Raw genomic sequence first — 24,841 nt, 5'->3', positions numbered from 1 at the left:
AACACAACCTCTGACAAAGTGGAACAAATAGCATATTGAACCCTTATTAACTTAAATTAGGAAGATCACAACATGGAATAACTGTTTCTTCATACTCAAAAACGTTTTTTTGATGAAGTGATATGATTTAGTATTGCTACTCATATTATCTGTTTATACATATTATAACAATGAATGTGTGTTAGACTCTTTCAGTGTGGAACTGCATGAATTGTAAATTTTAACAGAAACTTAAATTAGCCTCTGAAGCAATGGATAACCATAATTCCTTCTGTAGCTATATTAGAAAAAACAGTAAACACCACCAAGCAGTGTTTGGAACTAATCCATAATGACAATATCTATGGACCACAGGGACTACAGATCCATTAGCCTGACTAGTATGACTTGCAAAGCTATGGAATATAACTGACCTCATTAAATGCGATATCAAAAAACCTTATTAGGCTATATCCACACCAGTCTGACTCTGTCAAAGGGAGATCTTGCTTACTTGTCAACTCGTTTGCGAAAGATACTTAGGCTGTGGACAGTGGCCATCCTACTCTCACAGCGTATCTGGATATAACTAAAACATTTGATCCTATTCTCCATGCTAGCATCATTAATAAGTTAAGTGCCATTAACACTGATCATGGTGAGGTGGATAGCAAACTGGCGAAAAGACAGAAACCACAATGTAAGAGTGGCAGGCATCCATTTTGTTATCTGTTTCTCTGATCTCCACACTGGAAATCAGGACCTTTCATTAACTAAGTTTTTTATATGACTGTAAAACTGGGCATTATTGTCAAATTCCCCCATCAGATACCATCTTATTAAAGAAGGAACTTACCTTTGTAAATGAATGGTGTACTGAAAAAGAGCTAGCAGTAAATGCTAAGAAATTTGCATTACCTCATTTGGGGAAAAAAACTTTTCCATCAAAATGTAACATAGCTATTGCTACTCTCCAAAAATGACAATGTTGTTAGGGATCTGGGAAGCTTAGTTAATAATTTCCTCTCATGCAACCATTATGCAGCTACAGTAGTTCCAAAAATCATTCTGTCTCACACAAACTAATATCTAAGGGCCATCCAGGTCTACCAATGCACACTACCCTAATTATACCTATTGCAAAGTATAATGCTCCTTCTTGGATATAACTATCTAGACATATTAAACAATAGGAAACATTTTAAAGGTTCCTAACCAAGACGCATGCTGATCTAAAGACCCTGAGCTACAAGGTAATTTTAAAATGCTGTCCCTTTACTCTGTATCTTACAGATTCTTTTGGGTGGTCTATGTCTTGAACCTTAAGCCATTGGGACCCTTTCCTTGATCTCCTGCATCTCAGAAAATCAAATACTTCAACTAACAGAAGAACAACAGATCTAAATCTTTACCAACAGATAAATACAATTCAGTGGCAGAGAAAATTTATTACCCCATGCCTACCTCATCTCTGGAGCAGAACTTTCTCTGTAGGCTAAAAAGATGTGACACCATAGCATCCTTAAAAATCTATCCAGGATGATTGGATGGGTTGCCATAAATGTTTGTTTCTGGAATGGCCTGTTTATGCCCTTCCTGAGAAGGGAGTAAAACCTAAGGTTGGGTGTTGGCAAGGTGAATGCTGTCTTTTGACTCAACTGCATTGTAACGCCTATGAACCTATGAGCTGCTTCAGGTGGCAGCTACAGGGACCCCCACCAATGTTATCAACTTCTATGTTCAAGATTCAGGCACAAAGCCCCAAAATAAAAGACAGTTTTTAAAAACTTCTCTAATTTTTCAGCAGAGAACCCTTAGCTCTCAATTTCTTTGTTCAAGGGGGTAACAACTGATATTTTGCGCTTTGCTCAAGAAACTATATTTTACTTATTTCTTTTATAATTTTGTTGCTAATTATCTTCTCCCAGTTGTCTGCAAGCCAGATTCCTCCACTGGCATACTGTTGTCTTCTATCAGCTCTCTTTTCTTCAACCTTTTTCTTTCCCTAAACTACCCTCAGGGAAGTGCTGAGAGGCTTTCCTGACAAAGCTAAGCTGGATGGAATATAATATCAGCCTTAAAGCCGTTGATACCTGGCAGCTGCAGGAAGGGTTAAAGATATTAATGAAAAACCAGGGCCCAGATCACACAAATATACACAAACTCTACAATGATATTAGAGAAAAAAAAAGGCAGGTGGCCAAATGTTAGTTATTACACTCCACCATGTGATGTAGATGAAAGCAGTTGTGGCCAGTAGCCAAAAGTAATGACTACTTAGGAAAAAGACAGCTCTGAGATAAAGGAAAAAATAAACAAGCAATATGTCAGCTCTGGCAGGGAAACCAAGATGTTTCAAATTCCATTACTACCACTTCCTCAAACTTCACCTCTTTTAAAATTACTCAACTGGAGCTAATGACCTGTTTTACAATATATATATATATATATATATATATATATATATATATATATATATATATATATGGTTCTACCTCACTTCACCGACACGCCGGAACATCGACAGGGAAATCGCGAGCCCCAGAAGATCGACAGCGCAGAAGACCGACGCGACGGGACCAAGAAGATCGACAAGCAGAAGACCGACCCGACGGATGAAAGCACCGACGCCGAGGATGCCGAAATGGGAAAAGGCTGTGTAAGTATGCGGTAGTGACGGACGTTAGGTTGCGAGTAAGGTAAGTGGGGATAGGGGTGGGTTAAGTGAGTTAGGGTTAGGGAGCGGGTCAGGTAAGTGTGCGTAGTGATTGTGTTTGGGTTAGGGCGGGATAAGTGAGTTAGGGTTAGGAGCGGGTCAGGTAAGTGTGCGGTAGTGATTGTGTTTGGGTTAGGGGGATAAGTGAGTTAGGGTTAGGGAGCGGGTCAGGTAAGTGTGCGGTAGTGACGGACCTTAGGGTTAGGGTTTGGGTCAGGGTTGTAGGTAGTTGTGTATGTGTGGTTTAGTGTGGGTTTGTAGGGATTTTGGTGTGCTTGTGTTGTGTATGTGGTTTTTGGACGGGGAATGTGTTTAGGTTGTTGATTGTGGTGTGTGAAGTGTATGAGGTTTCGTGTTTGTGTACCGTCAGTTGTTTCGTTGTCGGGCATGTGGGATTTCGTGTTTTTGTACTGTCGGTTATGTGGTGTCGGTGATTGCGTTGTCGGTTTTGTGGTGTTTCGTTTATGTGAGGTAGAACCATATATATATATATATATACATACATATATATATGTATATATATAGATATATATATATATATATATATATATATATATATATATATATATATATATATATATATATATATAAAAAACATAACAATATGTGAATTTACTACCATAGCCAACACAGTCTAAAAACTTAAAAAACAGATTTTTAAGTTTCATAGACATTGTTTTTCTTTATTATTTTAATTTATTTAAGGAAGTAAATTAACTGTTGCCAACTACAACCCAGGACCAGAAGTGAAAATATAAAATACCATATGAGTATTTCTGATTCCCCTTCTCATTTGCTAGTTTCTTACAGAGATGTATCACCACAGAAAATATCCAGTGAATTTATTTACCTATTTAATTGGATAAGTGATAGAATATTAGTAGTCATGGCATGGTGGATCCAGAAGTACCAATCAAACAATAAATTGTTACCACTTTTCCCAGAAGTCACCAACACAACATGGCTTATATCACTACTGCCATTAAGAACATGTACCTCCTTTTCATGAACAGGCAAGAACTGACTGTTTATTTGCTCTTCTTGCATACAGGCACAGCTCTCAACTGTCCATAATCTCTCACAATACCCAAGATTTGTCCTCATATTTTTTGTTTTGTTCCTCAAAAATGTGGTTTTCTGGCAAATCACTAAAGATGGGAGCCACCATATAATGGCAAACATTTAAATTTCAAACTTTATATCCTTCAAAAACTGCATGCTAGTGTAAAACCTGTTTATTCTTGCAACTTTCTAAGTTTATAGGTACAATATTAAAATCTGTTCCTGATTTTGGTCCTTTGGTACCGCCATTATTTTTTGGCTTTGACTAGAATTCCTGAGCAAAGAAGTGGAGAGTTCTTGAGCAAAGAAGTTGAACTTTATGTTTCTGGTGTTATTCGTGGTTCTAGTGGTGTCATGCAGTTCCACTTGTGTGGCCGATCTCACATGATAGGAGCTGAGGGGTCACACTCTAGCAAATTGTAATTTAAAAGGGCCACAGAAAAAATTTGTGGCAATCTCAAATTGCACCCCCCCCCCCCCAGCATGTGCAAAACAGTTGAGATATATGCTTTTAGCAATCCCTGATTTTACCTTACATTTTTATCCTTTCCTTTGTTGGATCTTCACTTTTTCTAGTGTACTATTAAACGTTATAGACTACAGCTGAATCCAGTACCATCTCCAAACATTAAAGTAGGTAAATGATGTCTGTATCTGTTACTTTGCAGAAAACAACAATGGTGCTAAGGTAGTCAGCAAATAGGATGCAGCGGGAGAGTCATTTTGAATATTCTTATTTTACTTTGTATATTTTTAAGCTGGGTAGGGCACATTCATGTATCTGTTTAAAGTGGGGGCTGCCCCCTTGCCCTATGGTTCTGACACCTATGCCCATACATTCAGACTCATTTTCCTAATTTGTTTCCAGTTTGCAGTGAACTTTGAAGCCAGTTTCACCTTCACAAGGTAGGCCACACTCCCTTCAAGGCACTGTGAGGAAGATGTTTGATCTGTTTCACACAACACACTGCTGCAGCGATCTAGACCAACACTGCCACATGCCTTCCAGTATAAACATTTAACTTCATCTTACCAGCATGTATTAGCTTCAAACAGCTCCTGTCATACAAGGATGTGGCAGGAGCAGTAGTGCCCATTTCCCTCTGAACAAATTTGACATCCACTACAAAACATTAATAAATGACTGATTTTCTTTGTTACTTGTCAGTGAAAATATTGAGAACTTGAATTTTTCAACCGCCATGTACTTTCTCTTTTCTTGTCAAACACCTTGAATATTACATGCCTTTGCAACTTATTTTAACATGATCATTTGCTGGGCTCCATTTTGGAGCAGCTAGGATATTTTGCCGCTACATATCTGAAGGTCAGGGCTATTTCCATTACAACAATGATATTGCCTCCCCCCCCACCCCCCCCACACACACACACAAACACAGAATTTTGGCTTCAGGTCTCCTCCTCAACTTTATGATTTTTTTCCTGATAACAGATCATGCTTCTTTAGTCATCATCTCCATACTGAGAGAAGTTTTAGAATCTCTGGGAGTATAAGATTTGCCTCCAAACAAAATTTTCCTGGACAAACTTGACTGCAAATACCAGTCATAAATCTGTCACAAAGGTGGTCATCCAGATTAGCAGCAAAGTCACAATTCCCTGTGTAGTACTGTAAATCTTATTCATTTTTCATTTATAGTGCTTGAAATAAATCTTCTCTGCAATAAGCAGAGATTTGGGATCAGAATGCCTTTAAGATTTGTACAGTTTGAGCAAAGATTTTATCTTTCAGTTTTAAGTGACTGGATCAAAATTTTCGACAGTCTATAGCTGGATGGTTCAATCTCATTTAGCAAGATAGTCGTGTTTAGCAGTAATAATGCTATTAGCAGCAAAAGTGATCAATATATTCAATATATGCTGACAAGAACTCTGTGATGGGCGTGGATTCCTCAGTTCTGCCTAACTAAAGCATTATACTATTAGGCAAGCAATTTATATCCTTGTTGGTTTTCTTTGCAGTACTGCCTTGGTAAAGATACAGAGGACTGCATACAATTCATCAGCAGGCCACACAAAATGCAACAACAGGAATTCCAAAATCTGTGAATACTCCATCCCACCAGGAGTCTCATACACTGCAACCTATCTAATTGGCCTTCTTGCCAAAGTCAAATCATTGTAATCCTTCACTCTGTCGTCTGTTATGATCATTCTCAGTCAAGAGAACCATGAAAAAGAGGCTTTTACTTCTTATAGCACATTCTGACCTCTCTTATCATCTTTCACTGGATTATTAATACTCAAAATCATACATAGAAACACCAACTCCCCCCAACACCCACCCATCATTATCAGGTGATCTCCTTCCTTTATACCCACTGCATTTATACTTTTATGTTCTGTTGTCTGGGTACCTGTCCTCAGTGAGTGACTCTTGCCCTGTCTGCAGTCCCCTCTAATACTAATATTTGTAGACGGGTCATGTTGTTATCCTTCTCATACAGCTGATTACTGTTACTCTCTACCTCATTCCTTGTTGCTTACCAGCTTCATCGCTCCTGTTGCAAATTCTGAACTTAACATGCCTTCAGTATGCCCTGAGGAAGGGTAGCCTCTTTATGTCAGTACATTCCACAGTGTTCTCACTTGCTAGTTTAAGGAAACCTTAACAGAAATGTAAACGACCTGTAGCAACAGGCCCTTTTTAGTTCTGCCTTTATTCATAGATTCCTAGACTGTTACTAAGCTAACAACCTGTGGTGGTGGGGGGGGGGGGTCTTTCAAAGCCTAGCCAAGTTTTCCCGAAAGAGTAATGATGGTCTGTATTCAAACAAGACACTGAGGTCCAGGCATTTTTAAGCTACCTCTGTCCATAAGGGAGATGGGTGCCAGGCCCAGTGTAAATTTTCTCTTCCCCATCCAGTGGTCTATGTTGCTGTTAAATTGGGTAATAGACAAACTCAGCTGGATGGGAAGTCTGTTCCATTGGAGGGGCAGTCTCTGAGACACATATCTCTCTCACCAGCATGTTCTGTTTAAGTCACAGACAAAATTCAGGTCCCTAGATCTTATATTTCTGGTACTTTTTGACTTATGAATATGGAGGCAATTTATAATGCAGGGTTTGCAGATTCCTTGTAAGCCAGGCATAGATCACCCCTCAGCAATCTATAGGAGATTGAGTAGAGTTAAAGGGCTTTAAGGTGGTCTGCATAAGGCAGGTCTGTTACTCCTTGTATTCTTTTTGTAAGGAGCATCTGAGGTCAATGTAGTTGCTGCATACACCTGGTCAGGCACATATCAAAGCTAGCATTGTACTCAATGATTGGTCTGATAAGGATGGAGTACAGTGGAATAATGATACTAGATGCCATGCCCTTATTTACAAGTTGCACAACATAAAAGGATTTCCTCACCACTGTGGCCAGGTGGTGGTCAAATGTAAGGCTGCTGTCTATGTGCATAGCCAGACCCCTGACCACTGGGTAGACTCTTAGGGGTGTATTATCAACATGATAATTAGCTGAAATGACTGACTTCCCAAAGAGTACAATTATGTATTTCTTAGCACTGAGTTTAAGACCATGGTTTTGGCACCATTTGTTAGTCAGAGATAGAATTTCTTGAAGAATGCTAGCATCTGCAGGGGAGTTGATGATAACCCCCAGCTTGCAATCATCTGCTAACTTAGTCAGCCATAAACTTTTACCATTTGCTTCCATTTTAGAGAAATACATGCCAGAAAGGATCAGGCCCAGTACTGAGCCCTGGGGGACTCTGCTAGTGACTGACCTCTTGGTGGAGGTGGCCTCCCCTGATTTGACCTCCTGGGTCCTACCTGTGAGCCAGTTGGCTATCCAGTGGGTGATAAAAGGGTTTATACCTAAATTAGCCATCTTGTGCCTGAGTTGGGTATTGTATCAAAAGCCTTGGCCAGGTCGAGGTAAACTCTGCACAGTCTTACCTTCATCCAGTGCTTTGGTGACCCTCTCAAAAATGTCCACCAGATTTAATAGGCATGACCTTTCTTTAACAAAGCTGAACTGTGATGGGTCCAGCATTTGCAGGTTACCTATGTCCTCATTTATCATGTCAATGATGATTCTTTCCATAGCCTTACATATGAGGCTGGTAAGACATATGGGCCTGTAGTTATTCGGATCAGTGGTTGGACCTCCTTTGTGCAGGGCAGTGACTGTAGCCATCTTCCATTCCTTAGGCACAAAGCCTGACTGAAGGCTCCAGTTGAAAAGTGATTCAAATGCACCAGAGAGATCATGTTTCATGTGATTTATTAAACATCCTGGGATGTTATTGAAGCCCATCAATGCAGTATTTTTGGCCTTGGAAAGTGCATTGATGACCTGTTCCCTAGTAATGGTTGGGGGGATTGTGTTATGTAGTATTTCCTTTGGACTGTTGGGGGGAGTGGGGGGAGAAATTTGAGCTGAGCCTGTCAGCCAAAAGGTTAGTAATGGTCCCCGGTGCATTGTGAATAATGCCATTTGCAATAAGCTCTGAGCATTGTTGTGTATTTCCTTTGAGGTTACGGACATAGCTACAGAGAGCTTTGTGGTTGTCCTTTGCCTGAGAAGCTATATATTTCTTCAAATTTAGCCTTTGAAGTATTAATTAACCCTCTTAGCTTCCTGTCTAGGTTGGTCAGAAGGCTTTTAGTGTATATGGCTTTGTTCTTCTTCCGCTTAGCCAGGATTTTTTTCTTTTGTTGTATAACCAGTTGATACTGTGATTCCACTAGGTGGCTTGTCTTTTTCAATTTGTTTTATTCTTAATACAAGTGGGCACAGCTCGCTCTATACGGCTATCAATATGACTGTACAGAGATTTTGTAAATAGCTCAGTGTATGCTATAGTGTTTACTGGGTTTGGGGTGCTTGGAATTTAGCCAAGGTGTTGCTTTAGTTCCTAAAGGTTTCACTGGATGCCTGTATTTAATTTTTATTTCAAGTAATACTGCCTTATGGTCAGATCTGGTGACAGAAGATCATAGGATCACAGGAAGTTACTACGCTAATGGCCCTAGGGCCCTTACAAGCCTAGCCAAGTTCTACCCTTAATTCCATGATCAGCACCTATTGCCCCTGTCCAAGAGGGACACAGGTGGGAAGCCCAGGGTGAATTTGCGGTTACCCATCCAAACGTCCAAACTGCGTTTGAAGAGGGCCAATGAGGTGCTCTGTTTGACATGAAGTGGGAGTCTGTTACAAAGGCGTGGTAACCTCTGGAGACAAAGCTGTTCCTCCAGCAGGTTCTATTAATGTCACATACCAGGTTAAGGTCTTTAGAGCTAGTAACCCTTGTACCGTTTGACTTGTGGATATGCAGGATTTCCGATAAAGCAGGGTCAGAGATTGCCTTATATGCAAGGCAGAGATCATCTCTGAGTAGTCTGTATGAAACAGAATAAAATGACATTGATTTTACATGATCCACATAGGACAGATGCTGAAGACCTTGAATTTTCCTTGTGAGGAACCTTTGTGGTCTCTGCAGTTACTGCAGGTGCTTGGAAAGGTACATATCAAAAGGAGTGTTGTACTTGATTATTGGCCTGATGACGGAAGAGTACAGGGAGGTTATAACTTCTTTTTTTCAGGAGGCAATGCCCTTACTTATGAGATGAGCAATATAGAATGCCCTTCTTACCACTGTGGAGACATGGTGATCAAAGGCAAGGTTGCTGTCAACCTGTGCGCCCAGGTCTCTCACCACTGAGTGCGTACTTAGGGTGTTGCTATTGATGTGGTAGTTAGCAAGAACATCGCTCTTACTGAAAGGGATGATAATACTTTTTTTTTTTGCATTGAGTTTATGGCCATGACTTTGGCACCAATCATTTTAGTGTAAAACCCTCTTGTAGGATGTTGACATAATTTGGATATTCTGTGACCATTCCCAGTTTGCAGTCATCAGCAAACTTTGTCAGCCACAGACCTTTGTTTTTTGTTTATACTTCAGAGAAATAGATTCCAAACAGTAGAGGTCCCAAGACTGATCCCCGTGGAACACCACTGGTTACAGGTCTGCTGTTGGAGGTGGATTCCCCTATTTTGACTATATGGGTTCTATCAGTGAGCCAGATGGTGACCCATTTAATGACATAAGGGTTGACACCTAGTTGGGTGAGTTTGTCAATGATGCCTAAGTTGGGGGATAGTGTCAAAAGCCTTGGCTAAGTGTAGGTAAGCTGTATGCACAGATTTTCCCTCATCCAGGTGCTTCATAACGGTCTTAAAAATCCACCAGGTTTAACAGGCATGATCGCCCTTTGACAAATCTAAACTGAGAAGGGTGAAGTGTTTGGAGATTACCTATATGTTTGTTGATAAGGTCCATGATGATTCGCTCCATGGCCTTGCAGATAAGGCTAGTCAGGCTAATATGTTTATAGTACCTGGAGTCAGTGGAAGCATCACCTTTGTGCAAGGGAATAACGGTGGCCATTTTCCATTCAGCTGGGATAAAGCTGGTGCTTAGACTACGATTGAAAAAAGAATCCAATAGTGTTGCTAACTCTTGTTGGAGCCCATGTAGGATGCATCCTAGGATGTTATCAGGTCCCACAGATGTTGTGTTTTTGGCCTTTGAGAGGGCATTTATGACCTGCTCTTTAGAGATACAAGGTAGGGGACAGGTGGTAGGGATGTCATGCGGTATGTGTGGTGGGGACAGAGGAATGAAGTTTTCACAGAACCTGTCAGCCAACAGGTTAGGTATATCCACAGGCTCAGTATATGTGGTATCATTAATTACCAGTTCGTCACAAATCTGGACCTTTCCTTTTAGGTTATGGATGTAACTAAAGAACGCCTTATGGTTGTCCTTAATTGAAGAAGCTAATTTAGATTTGTGCTTTGCTTTGGAGGACTTCACAATAAGTCTTATTTGCTTATTTAAGCTAAGGATGTATTATTTCTAGTTTAGGGCTCACTCCGTCTTACTCTTAGACAGCAATTTCTTCCTCTTATGTTACAGCCTTTTAATGGCTGTTGTACATCAGGCAGGTTTGCTCTTCCTTGAGGAACTTATTTTGGTATTATCATGTACGGCTGAGTCAATGCAGTTATACAGGTGTTTGTATAAAGCACTGGTGTAGAACTTGGCATAGTTGCCAGTTCCATCTGAGGGGGTGGTGCAGTGAAGCTATTTATACCATCGAGAAAGCAGTTATAATCTAATTTGAAGAAGTTTTTTTAGTTTAATTGCTTTTGGGGGAGGTCAAGTGTGATTTGTGGTCAGATCTCACCAGGGAAGACCTCACAGTGGGGGTAATATAGTGGTCCCCATATTGGTAAGCATAAGATCTAGGATATTGGCACCCCTTATGGGGTGTCAACCAACTGGTCCAGGGAATTGAAGTTAACAAAGTCAAAGAACCTTTCAGCAAGTGAGTCTGAGCACGAGTAATTTACCCAGTCAATGGATGGGTAGTTAAAGTCACCCAAAAACCATGGTGTTCGGATGTATCTTGATAGACTCAGTTAGATACAAATAGGCAGAGTGGGTATCCCGATTCATGGAGGGGGTCCTGTAGGTGGCAATGATTTGAATAGGTGTCCCACCAACAGTTAATTGCACCTGAATGATCTCCAGCGAATCATACCATTTAAGCAATCTGGAGGTGTATTTATCTTTAATGAATATTGATACACCACCTGCTTTAGTTTTCATGCCTTCAGTTCGTGGTCCGAACACGTGGAAAGAAGTGTAACCTGGGTGCTATCCACAGCTTTGAACAGGTCTCAGTGACTGCACAAATGTCTGGTCTTCCAAGGCAAGGACTGCTTCCAGTGAGTGCAGCTTCTTGTTAAGACTCCTAGCATTTAGCAGCATAACCTTAAGGTTGTTTTTAGATGGAGCTTTTACACTGGGAATTTTGTCCTTGAGACACTGCCTAAAAAATGCACTATGGGTGTGGCAAGCTTAGCCAGTAGCTAAAATCCTAGGGGTGACAGATAAAGACTATCTCTGGCAAAGCATTGAGGTCTGTCGATCATGTCATTCCAGGTGAAAAGATACTGAAACCCCTTAGAATAACACTAGAAACTAAGACAATTATTCAAGTCAATCATTTTCTGTTTGTATTGAGGCATCATCTTAGGTGAAGGTAAAATGCTGCTTAAGGCTAGGGACATGCCTTCCTGCGACACACAGTCCGAGAGCTCTGTCATGTCTCTCTTCATATAGTCCAGAGAGGTATGCCTCAAGTCATTCACACAAATATGGACTATGACATAGTCATAATAGTACCTGTTGTTGGGAGACGTGATTGCATATGTGATATGGTGGATCCTGGCACCTGACCGTGAACTTTTTCTTATCCAGCCTGGTGAGAGGGATATCTGTGTGTCTCTCAGTAGAATCACCCATGACTAATATGTTTGGTTTTGTGTTTTGCCTTAAGGGCTTGACAGGTGAGACACTGGTGCATGAGCTTTTATTTGTATTGTGCTCTGCAGAGGAAGTATTATGTGTAGAGTGCTTGTGTTTGTGTTTGGGAGGTCTCTGGTGTTTAGGTATGTTTCTGTTGAGGTCCTCTGCATAAGTAGGTATGTTCAATGTGGGTTTGAGTTGAGTAGGAGGTGAGGTATGCATGCTGACAACCCACTCATTGTCATATGTACTGACTGGTGTGTGAGAGAGCATGGATTCAAGGTTCTTAAAATAGTTAAGAAGATATTACATTAGGTGAGGAACATTGCGCCCCCCCCCCCCATGTTCAAGAGTACAAGGTCAAGGATGTTTGTACCCCTGGTAGTGTGTTCCAAGTGTTCCAGGATGTTGGTATTAACAAAGTTTAGGAATCATTGGGCTTGTGCATTTGAAGTGGTGTAGGATTCTCAATCTGTAGAAGGGTAGTTGAGATCCCCCCTGAATATCATATTGGGTTGAACAATGAGGAAATCTAGTAAATTGAGATAGGTAGTACGGTTTTCATGGGACATGGAGGGGGACCTATAGGTTGCAAGGATATGGTATGACACCCTATGTATGGTGAGTTACACATGTAAGAGGTCCAGTGTGTCATATACTTTAGTCTAGATGTGAAATAGTTTTTAATATAGATTAAGACTCCTCCACCTTTAGTTCCCTCTTGTGCAGTAGCTGGTCTAAAGGTGTGAAAGGGATTATAACCTTGCACTGCTTGGGTATTCTCAGTGACTTTAAACCATGTCTCTGTTACTACACAGATGTCTACACTCTCCATAGAGAGGAAGGCTTGCAGGGAGTGGAGTTTCTTGTTAAGACGTCTAGCTTAGAGCAGTACCACCTTCAGATATTCCTTCATAGGTTCAGTTAAGTTGGTAGGTTTATCACTTTGAACATTTTCATTCTCAATTTTCCTTAGATTCATGGTTTTCTAAGTTCAGAGCTAATTACTAGGCTAGCTTTCTTAACATTATTCTAAGCATAGCCAGTTTCCCTCCCAAAGGTGAGAATCAAACACTCTCCCTTGTGTCTATGAGTTAAACACCTTAACCGTTATACCACCACCTAATTAGTAGTGTTAAGAATGCCTTTCTCTGAAAAGGCAATTTCTAAACAAGATTCATACAGATAATTTATTAAGAACGTGCTTGGGCATTTTGATAGTAATGAGCACATTACAATACTCATACTTTTCATTTTATCAATATAGACAAGACAGGAGCGTAAAACTCTGAAACAAGTATCTTGGTGTCTGGAATGAATAGTTAAAAACAAATAAGGGCACATTTTATGTATGTTATTACTAACTAAACTGTATGATGATTGTTGGGGCTTAATGTTCTATGTTGGAATGCATCCTTAGTGAATTAAAAAAAAAGCAGCATATTCAAAGGATGTCAGAAGTCATGCACACAAAAAAACAAAAGTGGAAAATGAACTTCCTCTACTGCCATTTTCTCACTGTGTGACCATGGACAAGTCATTAAACTCTCTTTCTCTCTGTCTGTTAATATCCATCTTTCCATTCTGTTGCATATGAGTGCCTGTCTGTTTCTTTGTTTCCCCTCCATTCCCTTACCTCTCTGTTTTCACTTCCCATTTCAGTCTTGTGACATATGGCTATCCACAGACTGTTAATACATGTTCTGTTTTTAAAAGGCACTTTTTTTTCAGTGTTTAAGACTATCTGTGCAATACCAACAGTTAGAGTGTTAATTGTATACACCCTTACCAAAAGCCCATGCTTCGTGACTAGTTGCCTTTTGTCGGAATTTCTCTGCCAGGTGGTCCAAACGTTCTAGTCTTCGTATCTCATTCAGCAGCCACTCCTCATAGCCTTTTTCCACTTGTTCAAGCCTCTGCCATGCACTAGCAATATCCTAAACAGTACCATAAAACACAATTAGATTTACATTGTCCAAACTCACGAGGTAGCCATAGGTAGCCATGCATCCACAGCTGCTGCTATGCACATTTAATAATGAAATTATGCAGATTTTATCAAGATTCTAAGCATTTTGAACATACATAAATGTGTGCTATAAAAATGTATTGCTTGTAAGTCAGATATAATAAACAAGAATTTCTATATGAAAAATAGAAGGCAGATTCCATTAATCTTTTTGCTTTTACTGCTGTGTATAATCTTAATTCAACTATATTATTTCCTTTAAAAATGAAAGCGTAATTTTGGCACCTTAAACTACCTGTGTCCAGCACACAGTTACTTAAATTTAGCATTTTACAATACCTGTGTCCAGTGCACAGTTACTTAAATTTAACACCTTACGCTACCTGTGTCCTGCACGTAATTACTTAAATTTGGCACTTGCAGTATGTGTTTCCTACACATAATTACTTAAAGTCAATACTTTACACTGCCTGTGTCCTGCACATAATTATTTAAAGTCAGCACCTTATAGTACATGTGTCTTGCACACTGGTAGTGATTATCTAAAAACTGCAGTCATAAATAAAATTACTGAATCATAGCCATATCTAGGAATTTATAACATCCTAGGTGACCAGTCAGTTCCATTGGCATGTGAGTATGACCTAGACAACCCCCAGTTCAATTAGTGGATTAGGTTCTGTTAGAGCTGCCAGGAGAAAGAGGAATGATGACATGGGGCCTACTCACATACCTTGGGGAGAGGAGACATATTTGGGGGACACTACTTAGTAATGGGGGCAGCTGATAATGCCAGGGCCATGATGAGGAGTGGTAGCTGGTGTGTAAGCTGGGCAAGGCTAAGAGAGATGCATCACCATGAAGGTGATGGTAGGGCAGTTCCCTTGCACTGTCCATTGCATGCCCACTTTGGGATGTAATCCTGGACAACGGTAAAAAGGTGTAGCATAAAGCAAGACCCACTCCAAAACACAGTATGGTGACATTAAATAGTAATGAGGTCTCTCATGAAAAGTACACTCTCCCATTGCAGGTCACAGCAGAGGCCACCACATGTATGGGGACTAGTGAGGACAAAAGCAACAAGGAGATCATGCATAGGGATTTTCAAGTCAGTGGTGGTGCTGACAAAAAAATAAATATATATATATATATATATATATATATATATATATATATATATATATATATATATATATATATATGACTGAAGGTGATCCCTGTGTTTCATGTGATGTGTGAGATCTAGTAAGAACCTCAGTCTGAGGCTGGATGTGTAGTAGAATCCTTGTTCCTGCAGTCATCTGTTTCTCACTTGTTCTCCCCCTGCTTTGTCAGGATTTAACATTGACTCATAGTTGCCATGCAATCAGCAAGGCAGACACTTTAATTCTCATGTCAGAAAACATCCCTTTTGCATACAAGTCTCCTTTGTGACCCTCCCACTTAGTTGCTCCCTAATAAGGCTCTTATATTTCAGCACATTAGTGTGCTGGTTCAATGAAATTGGAAAAATGAGAACACCGTAAACTGTAAATGAACATCACTACACTGTAAATGTTTCATCATATCCAAGTTACCCAAGTACAGTAAACTCTCATTTAACTGAAACTCATGCAACCAGCAACAAATATACAGTACAATTTTCAGGTGTTGCACTTTCTGTTTTCACAGAAACATACCTTATGTTTTTAGAGTTTTAGAGTTTTAAAAAGGAAGACAGGAATAAATTCCCTCTCTCCCCAACCTGAGAACAAGACAAACCAAAGAAATAGTATAGGGTACAGTATTAGTCAGGCCTATGTTTAATAGTAACTCTCAAGCAACCAGAAACTACAGTTATCCGGCATCTACCAATCCCCACAGGTGCTGGTTAACTGAGTTTACTGTAAGATGTTTCATCACGTCTGCATTATCAATGTAACATGTTTCGTCATGTCTCAGTTATCAGTGGCTTTCATTTGACGCTGTCAGTGTGGGTGCATGCCTCTATACCTTTCAGGGCAAGTACCCACATCTTAGACTAGGCAGGGAGAAATGAGAAGGCACTAGAACGTAATCAGAATAGCTAAATATTCACAAGTCAGCTGAACTACTAGAAGACTAAATTATTCAAGAATGCATTTATTGCAAATTATCAAGGTTAATAACTAACCCTATTATGCCAAATCAAAGGGTATGTCATTTTATGTTGTACTGCTATACTCAAGAGGTGTATTCTTCTGTGATATACTCAGTATTCATTAACTAAATCCATATAGTTTTAATTTATAGTGCCTTATTTTGAAAGGTACCATATAAAACAAAACTGTGCCTGTGTACGTTCTTCATGCATTGATATCAAAAATGTTTTTTGAAATGTAAAAGTATATATTTGGTTGCTTTCCCACTTTTCCCCAAAAGTTTATATTCTTGATGATAGCAGTTTATGGGGTCAATGTATGCAAAAGCACTTTCATATTAGGCCAGTCTATGTCTGAAAAGAGACTGCTAATGAAAGAATTCTAGTGTTTTAAACTAATCCTAATAAAGGGTGCTCATTTATTTCTAGCAAGTGTCCAAAAACCTTTAAGGAAGTAAAGGTCTATGCATAGCTCTTCTCCTGTTTTACTGCTGTTTTTACTAGAAGAAATGCAGTTCTTATATAACTACCTGTTAAAGTAAACATAGTTTATGTATATGTACAATGCTATTATGTATGTTAATGGATGATATATGTAAAATATGTTATTTGTCCTGCATGGCATTAGGTCCAAGTAACAGGTTTCTCTCTTTCCTGTAGTAGACATGGGAGCATGTTTGACTGAAAATTTAGAAGTTTTTAAATATGAGTCATCAAAACACTATTCGGGTGGTAAAAACAGAGTGATACTGCAAAGGTTGAGACCCCACCACCACCATGGAAACTTCAGGGCTTATAGTGTAAGGTAATGGTAAAAGAGAATGGTTAAAGTATCAATGACAGCTCCTTAAATACCACTGGTCATTACATAGGCTATTACATAGGCTAACCCACTAATAGCTCCTTAAATACCACTGGTTATTACACAGGCTATTACATAGGCTAACCTACTAATAGCTCCTTAAATACCACTGGTTATTACACAGGCTATTACATAGGCTAACCTACTAATAGCTCCTTAAATACCACTGGTCACTACATCGGCTATTACATAGGCTAACCTACTAATAGCTCCTTAAATACTACTGGTCATTACATAGGCTATTACAGAGGCTAACCTACTAATAGCTCCTTAAACACCACGGGTTATTACACAGGCTATTGCATAGGCTAACCTACTAATAGCTCCTTAAATACCACTGGTCATTACATCGGCTATTACATAGGCTAACCTACTAATAGCTCCTTAAATACTACTGGTCATTACATAGGCTATTACATAGGCTAACCTACTAATAGCTCCTTAAATACCACTGGTCATTACATCGGCTATTACATAGGCTAACCTACTAATAGCTCCTTAAATACTACTGGTCATTACATAGGCTATTACATAGGCTAACCTACTAATAGCTCCTTAAATACCTCTGGTTATTACACAGGCTAATACATAGGCTAACCTACTAGTTGAGTACTCACTGGATGTGATTTCTACCTCTCAATTGTACATTGCTGATCTGAAATGAGGTGAGAAGACTTTCCCATAGAAAATTATTGCTGGTGTGCTGTCAGTGTCTACTGTGACAGTGATTCATTGTTGTAGTTTTTTTTTCTCTTTTCTGTGTGGCTATGTGACCGTGGAGACCCTCATGGGACTGCAGGGAGCTTACATGTGGAAAAAAAAACACTTATTTTTTATTTATGTATTTGTTTATTCTGCAAGTTTAGTTCCCAGCAATATGAAATAAGGGAGTTGCATTCTTGTTGATCTGGGATTTAATGAAACAGACTACAGAGTAACTCCAAACTGATAATTAACATAGCTTTATCTTGGGAAGCCTACTGTTTGTTATCTTCTTGTTAATCAAAAAGCAGACAGTCATAGATGGAAGGTCAGTGGATTGCTTTAATTAGCATATTAAATGTCAATTAAATGTCAGTGCTGACTTGATTGCACACTGACCACCTTGAAGTATTTATAAAAATATAGATAGATATAGGTATATAGACAGATATAAGTATATAACTGTATTTATATATATATATATATATATATATATATATATATATATATATATATATATATATATAGTTTGTGGGTATAGGCTTGCTCAGGGGTGATTGTTCACTGCAAAAAAAAATGTTTAATGATATTGAAAGTGTGTCTGTTTTAAGTTGTGACATCCCAGTTTAGGTTCACTTAATTATCTACAAATTAAAGCAGGTGAGACTATTAAAATTAAATCTTTTTATCTTTCTATACATTTGTGTTTACTGTGTTTTTATTCACAGATTAAAAGAAGACTGTATTCATATTATCCCAAATCATCCCTTAAGATCTAAAAGTGGTATGGTTTTTGCTTTATGAAGAAGTGCTTTGTGCATTTCTTAACAAAACATTACAAACAAACAAACAAACAGACAAACAAACAAACAAACATTTCAAATCTGTTTAACAGAGGGAACTACTTACAGAAACCATCTTTCCTTCTGATGGCATGAAGGCCGGCCTGTTACTGATCCTCAGCTTTGTCTGTAGGGTGTTGAAATTAATCTCCAGCTGGCATTTTTCTTGTACCCTGGGAGGTTTGTGCTTGCGCCTGTAGTCTCTGAAGTCTTCAAGTTTTTGCTGCATGGATTTCATGGTCTTTTCTGGGGTCCTGTTCTCCAGCCAAGGGATGGTACGACGAATCCATTCCAGAAGCTAATTAAAAGAAAAATGTAATTTAGAGTTATTTTGAATTATTCATTATTCTAGGGAAGTTTAAAAAAAACATTTATGCCATTTGACCATGGGTTTGTCAGTAGAGAAAGGATGCACAGGACAGTCAATTTCATCAATGGTTCCTTATCCTCATCTAACCAAATACATCTTTACCTAAAATAAGCACAGGAAAAGAGAGAGAGAGAAAGAGATATGCTGACAGCAGATAACATACCACAGGCAGTAGCCTGCAGATGATTTATCTACATACTTATTTATGCTTTGTTGACTGGGTTAGTTTGTTTAGGTCAGTGGCTGTTTTCAGGGAAGATCTAAGGTGGTATTTATTCTGACTAGGAGGTATTTAGATAGGACACTGGGAAATTCCCCCTCTCTTTTTGATAAATGCTGTGGGATCATTTACATCTCCCTGAGCTACCATCATGTAACTGGAAGTGCAGTGGGTAACATAAATAGAAAAATATGTTCCATCAATCCCAAATGCACTCAATGACAGCTCATATGGGCAGCCAACAAGAGTGGTACTAGAATTTGGCAAACTTGTTAATGTCATTAAAATTATGTTAAATATTATATGGAAACACACAGCAACCAATACCTAGTGACATAAAAATGATGCGGCATGAGTTACTTAGTAATTAGATATATACTTTTGTAGGTAAGAAGTAGGCTAGCTGCCTTTGTGGGATATTTTCAGTCTAGCCAATTTCCCCTGAAGGTGAGAATCAAACCATGTATCTTTTATCTGTGAGGTAAACACCTTAATTGTTATGCCAACCCCCAACTCTGTAATATTCTTATTCTGTGAGTACCGCACTGCTGTATCTGCAGAATACACGTCTTTGGAAATGAAGGACAGGCGGTGAAATTATTTTGATTCTTTTTAAGAAAAATAACGTAGATTTCTCTCTGGCACGCAAGTCAGTGGTGCATGTTCTTTACAGGTTACATGTAATTCATAAAGTCATATTAGACATTCTCATAGCAATAACCCCATGTTTTAAGTCCAAAATTGCACCATTATTTTGCTTTTTTGATCTGATATTAAAAATACAAATTTCCAATATAGTTAACCTGATAAGGCGACTGAACATGTGCTTTTAGTGGTAACTGTCAGCTTTGTTCTAGTTTATGAACTGTACACTCTCTCAGTATGCAGGTGAATGTCATGGAAATGAATCCTAGGGCTTCAGCAAAGAACTTACTAATAGCTCATTACCAAAATAGTAACAAGCTAAATAACATCTGTCTATATTTCTAAAGGTTTCCAGTCTGAAATGCCTAGTGCCATTCATTTAAGTAAGTAGCAAAAAGCATGAAAAAAAAATGCTGGGGCAGGTTTTAGGCTCATTCTTTTCAGTAGTTTTCTATAATGGACAAAGAAAAGAGAAGGAAACACACGTTCTGTATTTCCAGGATTACTCTAGCCATCAGTCTGAGTTAAAGCAACACTATCTACTTATCTAGTACTGTTTAGTGACATTTTGTGTCAGAACAGTATTGTTTCAAGTTTGTTGTTTCATATGTTTGTGGAGGATATCTGCATATGAAAAGCATAAATGGATCCAAAACCTCTCTTCAATAACTTACTCACTAATTCCAAATTAATATAAAAACTGCTTTGTAAATACAGGAATACATGCATTAGGTATGACTAAGGATCAGGCATACATGTTTGTGAAAACCCTGCATCATCTGTTTTTTAGAATATGATCATTAAAAATATCCTTTCAGTCTTAATCCCTGCTTTCAATAGTTTCTGGATGACAATACTTTCAAAATATACTGTTCGAATGTCGAACGACCGAAATATCGAAAGTGGCGTTCAAATAACTTGGTTTTGTGGGGGGGCTGTGCCCCCCACACCCCCCGCTAATTATATATACCAACTCCGAGACCACACTACAGTGAGGAAAGGGCAAAATTTCTGATCTTCACTGCACCCCAATCCCACAAACCAGAACTCGATGAATTTCGATATTTCAGCCGTTCTACATTTGTTCCATTTGATATTATAATATACACCCTTGCAAACGTGATATGCAAAATAAAACTTGTTTGGCACCCCCACTGTTTTGTTGCTTTGAGATAATAAACAGTTTGGGACTGGTTTAAGAGCAGATTTCATGCAGTACAGTTTGGGAGTTGAGATATGAGCTACATGAACATTACAATATTTAAGCAGTCATTGTTCTGCTACATTAAATACAAGCAAAAATCTCTACTGCCAAATGAAATTATTTACTACATTTTGTAGCACAGATAAACTAAATGCAGAAGAAGAGTTAATGATAAACACTCTGTTCACATAATTAATGGCAGATTTCTTGAGCAGTCATATATATATATATATATATATATATATATATATATATATATATATATATATGATTGTGCATATCTGCTGTGTGTGTGTGTGTGTGTGTGTGTGTGTGTGTGTGTGTGTGTGTGTGTGTGTGTGTGTGTGTGTGTGTGTGTGTATGTACTTGGGATATCATATTTATTTGCTTATTGGGTATATGGGCTGGCCTTAAAAGCCCTTTTTATAGGTTCATACTAGGCTATCTGCCCTAGGGCATTTATAAGCCTAGCCAGAATGTGTTTGGCTTTCGCCACCCATTTTAAATTAATTTTGCTATGTCCTTTTTCGAGGTTAGTATACTGTGCCTCTGTCTAACAGTGACACAGAAGTGATACCCGGGGTAAACCTATGATCTCCCATCCACTCATCAAGATTCCTCTTGAAGACAGTCAATGAGGGACTCTGCCTAACCTGGACTGGGATTTTATTCCAGAGTGAAGGGAGCCTCTGGGTTATGAATCTGTCCCTCCAGCATGTCCTATGTATTTCAGTGCTAAGGTTCAAGTCTCTCGAGTGGGTAGCTAGATGGGATTTGGATTTTCTGAGGTGCAGCATGTCCATTAATTCCGGGTTGGACATGGCTTTATACGTCAGGCACAGATCGCCTCTGAACAGGCGGTATACCACTGAGTAGAGCTGGAATTTCTTTAACCGGGCAGCATATGGCATCTGTTTGAGCCCTTTGATCCTCTTGGTGAGGTACTTTTGGGGTCTTTCCAGTTGCTGCAGGTGTCTGGTAAGGTACATCCCAAATGGGGCATTGTACTCAATTATGGGCCTGATGAGGGATGAGTAAAGAGGCACGATGACCTCCCCTGATCTAGATGTGAATCCCTTCATGATTAGGTGGGCTATATAAAATGTTTTTCTAACCACTTTGGCCAGGTGGTTGTCAAATGAGAGACTGCTATCAACTTGGGTCCCCAGGTCCCTAATTACTTCTTCTGTACTTAATGGATTACCACCTATGTGGTAATTTGTGGGCACTTTGTTTTTGCCAAAGGGGATGACTATACACTTTTTGGCGTTTAGCTTGAGGCCATGGCTCTGGCACCAGTTGTCTGTTTCTATGAGGCCCTTTTGGAGGATGCTTGTGTCGGCTGGAGAGTCGATTATGGCGCCCAGTTTGCAGTCATCTGCGAACTTGGTCAGCCACAGTCCTTCTGTGTTGGCCTGTACCTCCGAGAAATATATACCGAACAAGAGAGGTCCCAGGACTGAGCCTTGTGGGATGCCACTTGTAACTGGTTTGGAGTCTGACATGGCTCCAGCAATTCTAACCATGCGGGTTCTGTCCTTGAGCCAGTTTGCAATCCATCTAGTGACATAGGGGTTTATATTTAAGCTGGTGAGCTTATCTATAATGCCCGAGTGGGGTATTCTATCGAAGGCTTTTGCGAGGTCCAGGTAGGCTGTGCGGGACCACCTTCCCCTCGTCAATGGCCTTGGTGACTGTTTCAAAGAAGTCAACCAGATTTAAGAGGCAGGATCTGCCCTTAACAAAGCCGAACTGGGTAGGATCCAGTGTCTGTAGGTCCCCAATATCTTTATTTATGAGGTCCATGATGATCCTTTCCATAGCTTTGCAGACCAAGCTAGTCAGGCTTATGGGGCGATAGTTTCCAGGATCCATTGAGGCACCACCTTTGTGGAGAGGGACCACTGTTGCTGTATGCCACTCTTTAGGTACATATCCTGTAGTAAGGCTGAGATTGAACAGTAGTTTTATGTTTGGGTTTAGCTCTTCTTGGAGTTCATGTAGGACGCAGCCCGGGACACCATCTGGTCCCATTGATGCTGTGTTTTTTGCTTTGGAGAGGGTGGCTCTTACCTGAGCATCTGAGATGTCAGGGGGGCAGCACTCTGCTGGGATAGATATTTGCCCTTTTGGGGGGGGGGGGTTGCACTGAACCTGTCAGCTAGGATGTTGGCAATGTCTGTGTGTTTGGTGTATTTTTTGTCATTTTGGACTAATTCTGAGCATATCTGGGAATTCCCACCCAGGTTCCTAACATAACTAAAGAAAGCCTTGTGATTATCCTTAGTGTCCTGTGCAATTTTTCTGTCGAAGCTGGCCTTAGACGATTTTATGAGTGCCCGTAGTTTTTTGCTAATACTGATCAGAGATGCCTTCCCTTTTTGGGATTTTGCTCTATCATTTAGTAGCTTCCTCCTTCTATTGCATAGTTTGTTTATGGCTGGGGTCCACCAGACAGGACGTCTGCCTTTGGAGGATTGGGTCTTGGTTTTATTTGGGGTTGCATGATCCATGCATTCCTGAAGGTGTTCATAGAATGCGTTTATAAAGGATTCTGCAGTCTGGGCCGTATTTTCCACAGGCCCGGGGGCTTTGAAGGATTCCACCTCGGTTTTGAGGAGAGTTTTTAGCCATGATCCAGGCTCAAAGACAATAACAGCAAATAATATAAAGGACATCTGACAGAGACACAACAGAATCGCTGCTATTCAGGTCATAACAAATGTTATAGTTAATATCCTTCTTATACAAACCAAATGTTTGACAACAAAATACACTTGAATATATAGTGATATATAGTCATAGAAGCATCGCTGTGGATGTTTTACTTTACTATATTGTCAGTCAGGATCTCAACATAGATATATATGTGTGTGTGTGTGTGTGTGTGTGTGTGTGTGTGTGTGTGTGTGTGTGTGTGTGTGTGTGTGTGTGTGTGTGTGTGTATGTAGGTGCTCAGGAAATGGTGTGTGACACCTTATGTAAATAACGTACCTGTGGTTTTCCACAAAAAAATAAAAGCTTAGTGTTGTGTCTGTCATAATCAACTTACCTCACTGGCCAGCCTTTCATATTCTTCCATTAGCTTTTCATTTTCTTGATTTACTGCAAGGACTTTGCAAATCCTATTAGATGCTGTCTCTGCCTGTTAAAAATGAATTAAGGAAATGAGATATGAAAGCTCTGCCCTGTACTCTAGTCTACAAAGCTAGATTTTAAGAAAGATGAATTTCTGTTCCCATTATACTAGCTTTATGTCTTCAGCTATGTTTTTTTACTTTTTACCAACTCAGCATTTGCTTCAGACAAGAAGATTTCTTTGTGATCCATTTAATTAATCATTGAAGGAGAAATTTATTTATTTATATTAATATATTTTACAACAGACATGTCATTCAGATTCAAAACACATTAAAAAATAAAATTTGTCAACAAATAAATTCATTATGTTTAATACCAATTTATGTCACTCATTCTAGAAGATACTTAAAATTACACTTCTATTTGACTCAGTTTTGTGGATAGAATTTACAGTACCTGGGAACTGTTGGAAGACACTGTTAATAATTTATCCATCGTATGAATTCATTTTTTTTTGCTATTTATTTTTGCCTCATTTTTTACTTTCTATATACCATACACATTTGAATTTGATGAAATCTGAATAAATGTAATAAGTTAAGATTTCTGCAATGCAGTCTACCTAACTTCTTCAGCTGTGTTAAACAGTTCATGATAAAATGAACTTCCAGAGAATATACTTTTCTAATGCTATTGTCAAACTCATGTA

General features: G+C 39.2%; 1 protein-coding gene across 2 annotated transcripts in view; it reads right to left on the bottom strand.

Moving 5' to 3' along the window:
- Positions 1-24,841, bottom strand: part of ACTN2 (actinin alpha 2) — a 575,275-nt gene that overhangs the window by 321,126 nt on the left and 229,308 nt on the right. For both annotated transcript variants that reach the window (XM_044059081.1, XM_044059086.1), the window contains exons 9-11: positions 24,104-24,196; positions 18,680-18,910; positions 13,905-14,052 (exon numbers count right to left, since the gene is read on the bottom strand). In XM_044059081.1, coding sequence (XP_043915016.1) covers positions 13,905-14,052; positions 18,680-18,910; positions 24,104-24,196 — 472 coding nt within the window. The remainder of the gene's footprint in view (positions 1-13,904; positions 14,053-18,679; positions 18,911-24,103; positions 24,197-24,841) is intronic.

The sequence above is a fragment of the Protopterus annectens genome, chromosome 1.part2 (assembly GCF_019279795.1).
Source record: "Protopterus annectens isolate FY-2018-M chromosome 1.part2, PAN1.0, whole genome shotgun sequence".
Taxonomy (NCBI): Eukaryota; Metazoa; Chordata; order Ceratodontiformes; family Protopteridae; genus Protopterus; species Protopterus annectens.
This window is presented reverse-complemented; position numbering and strand designations above follow the sequence as displayed.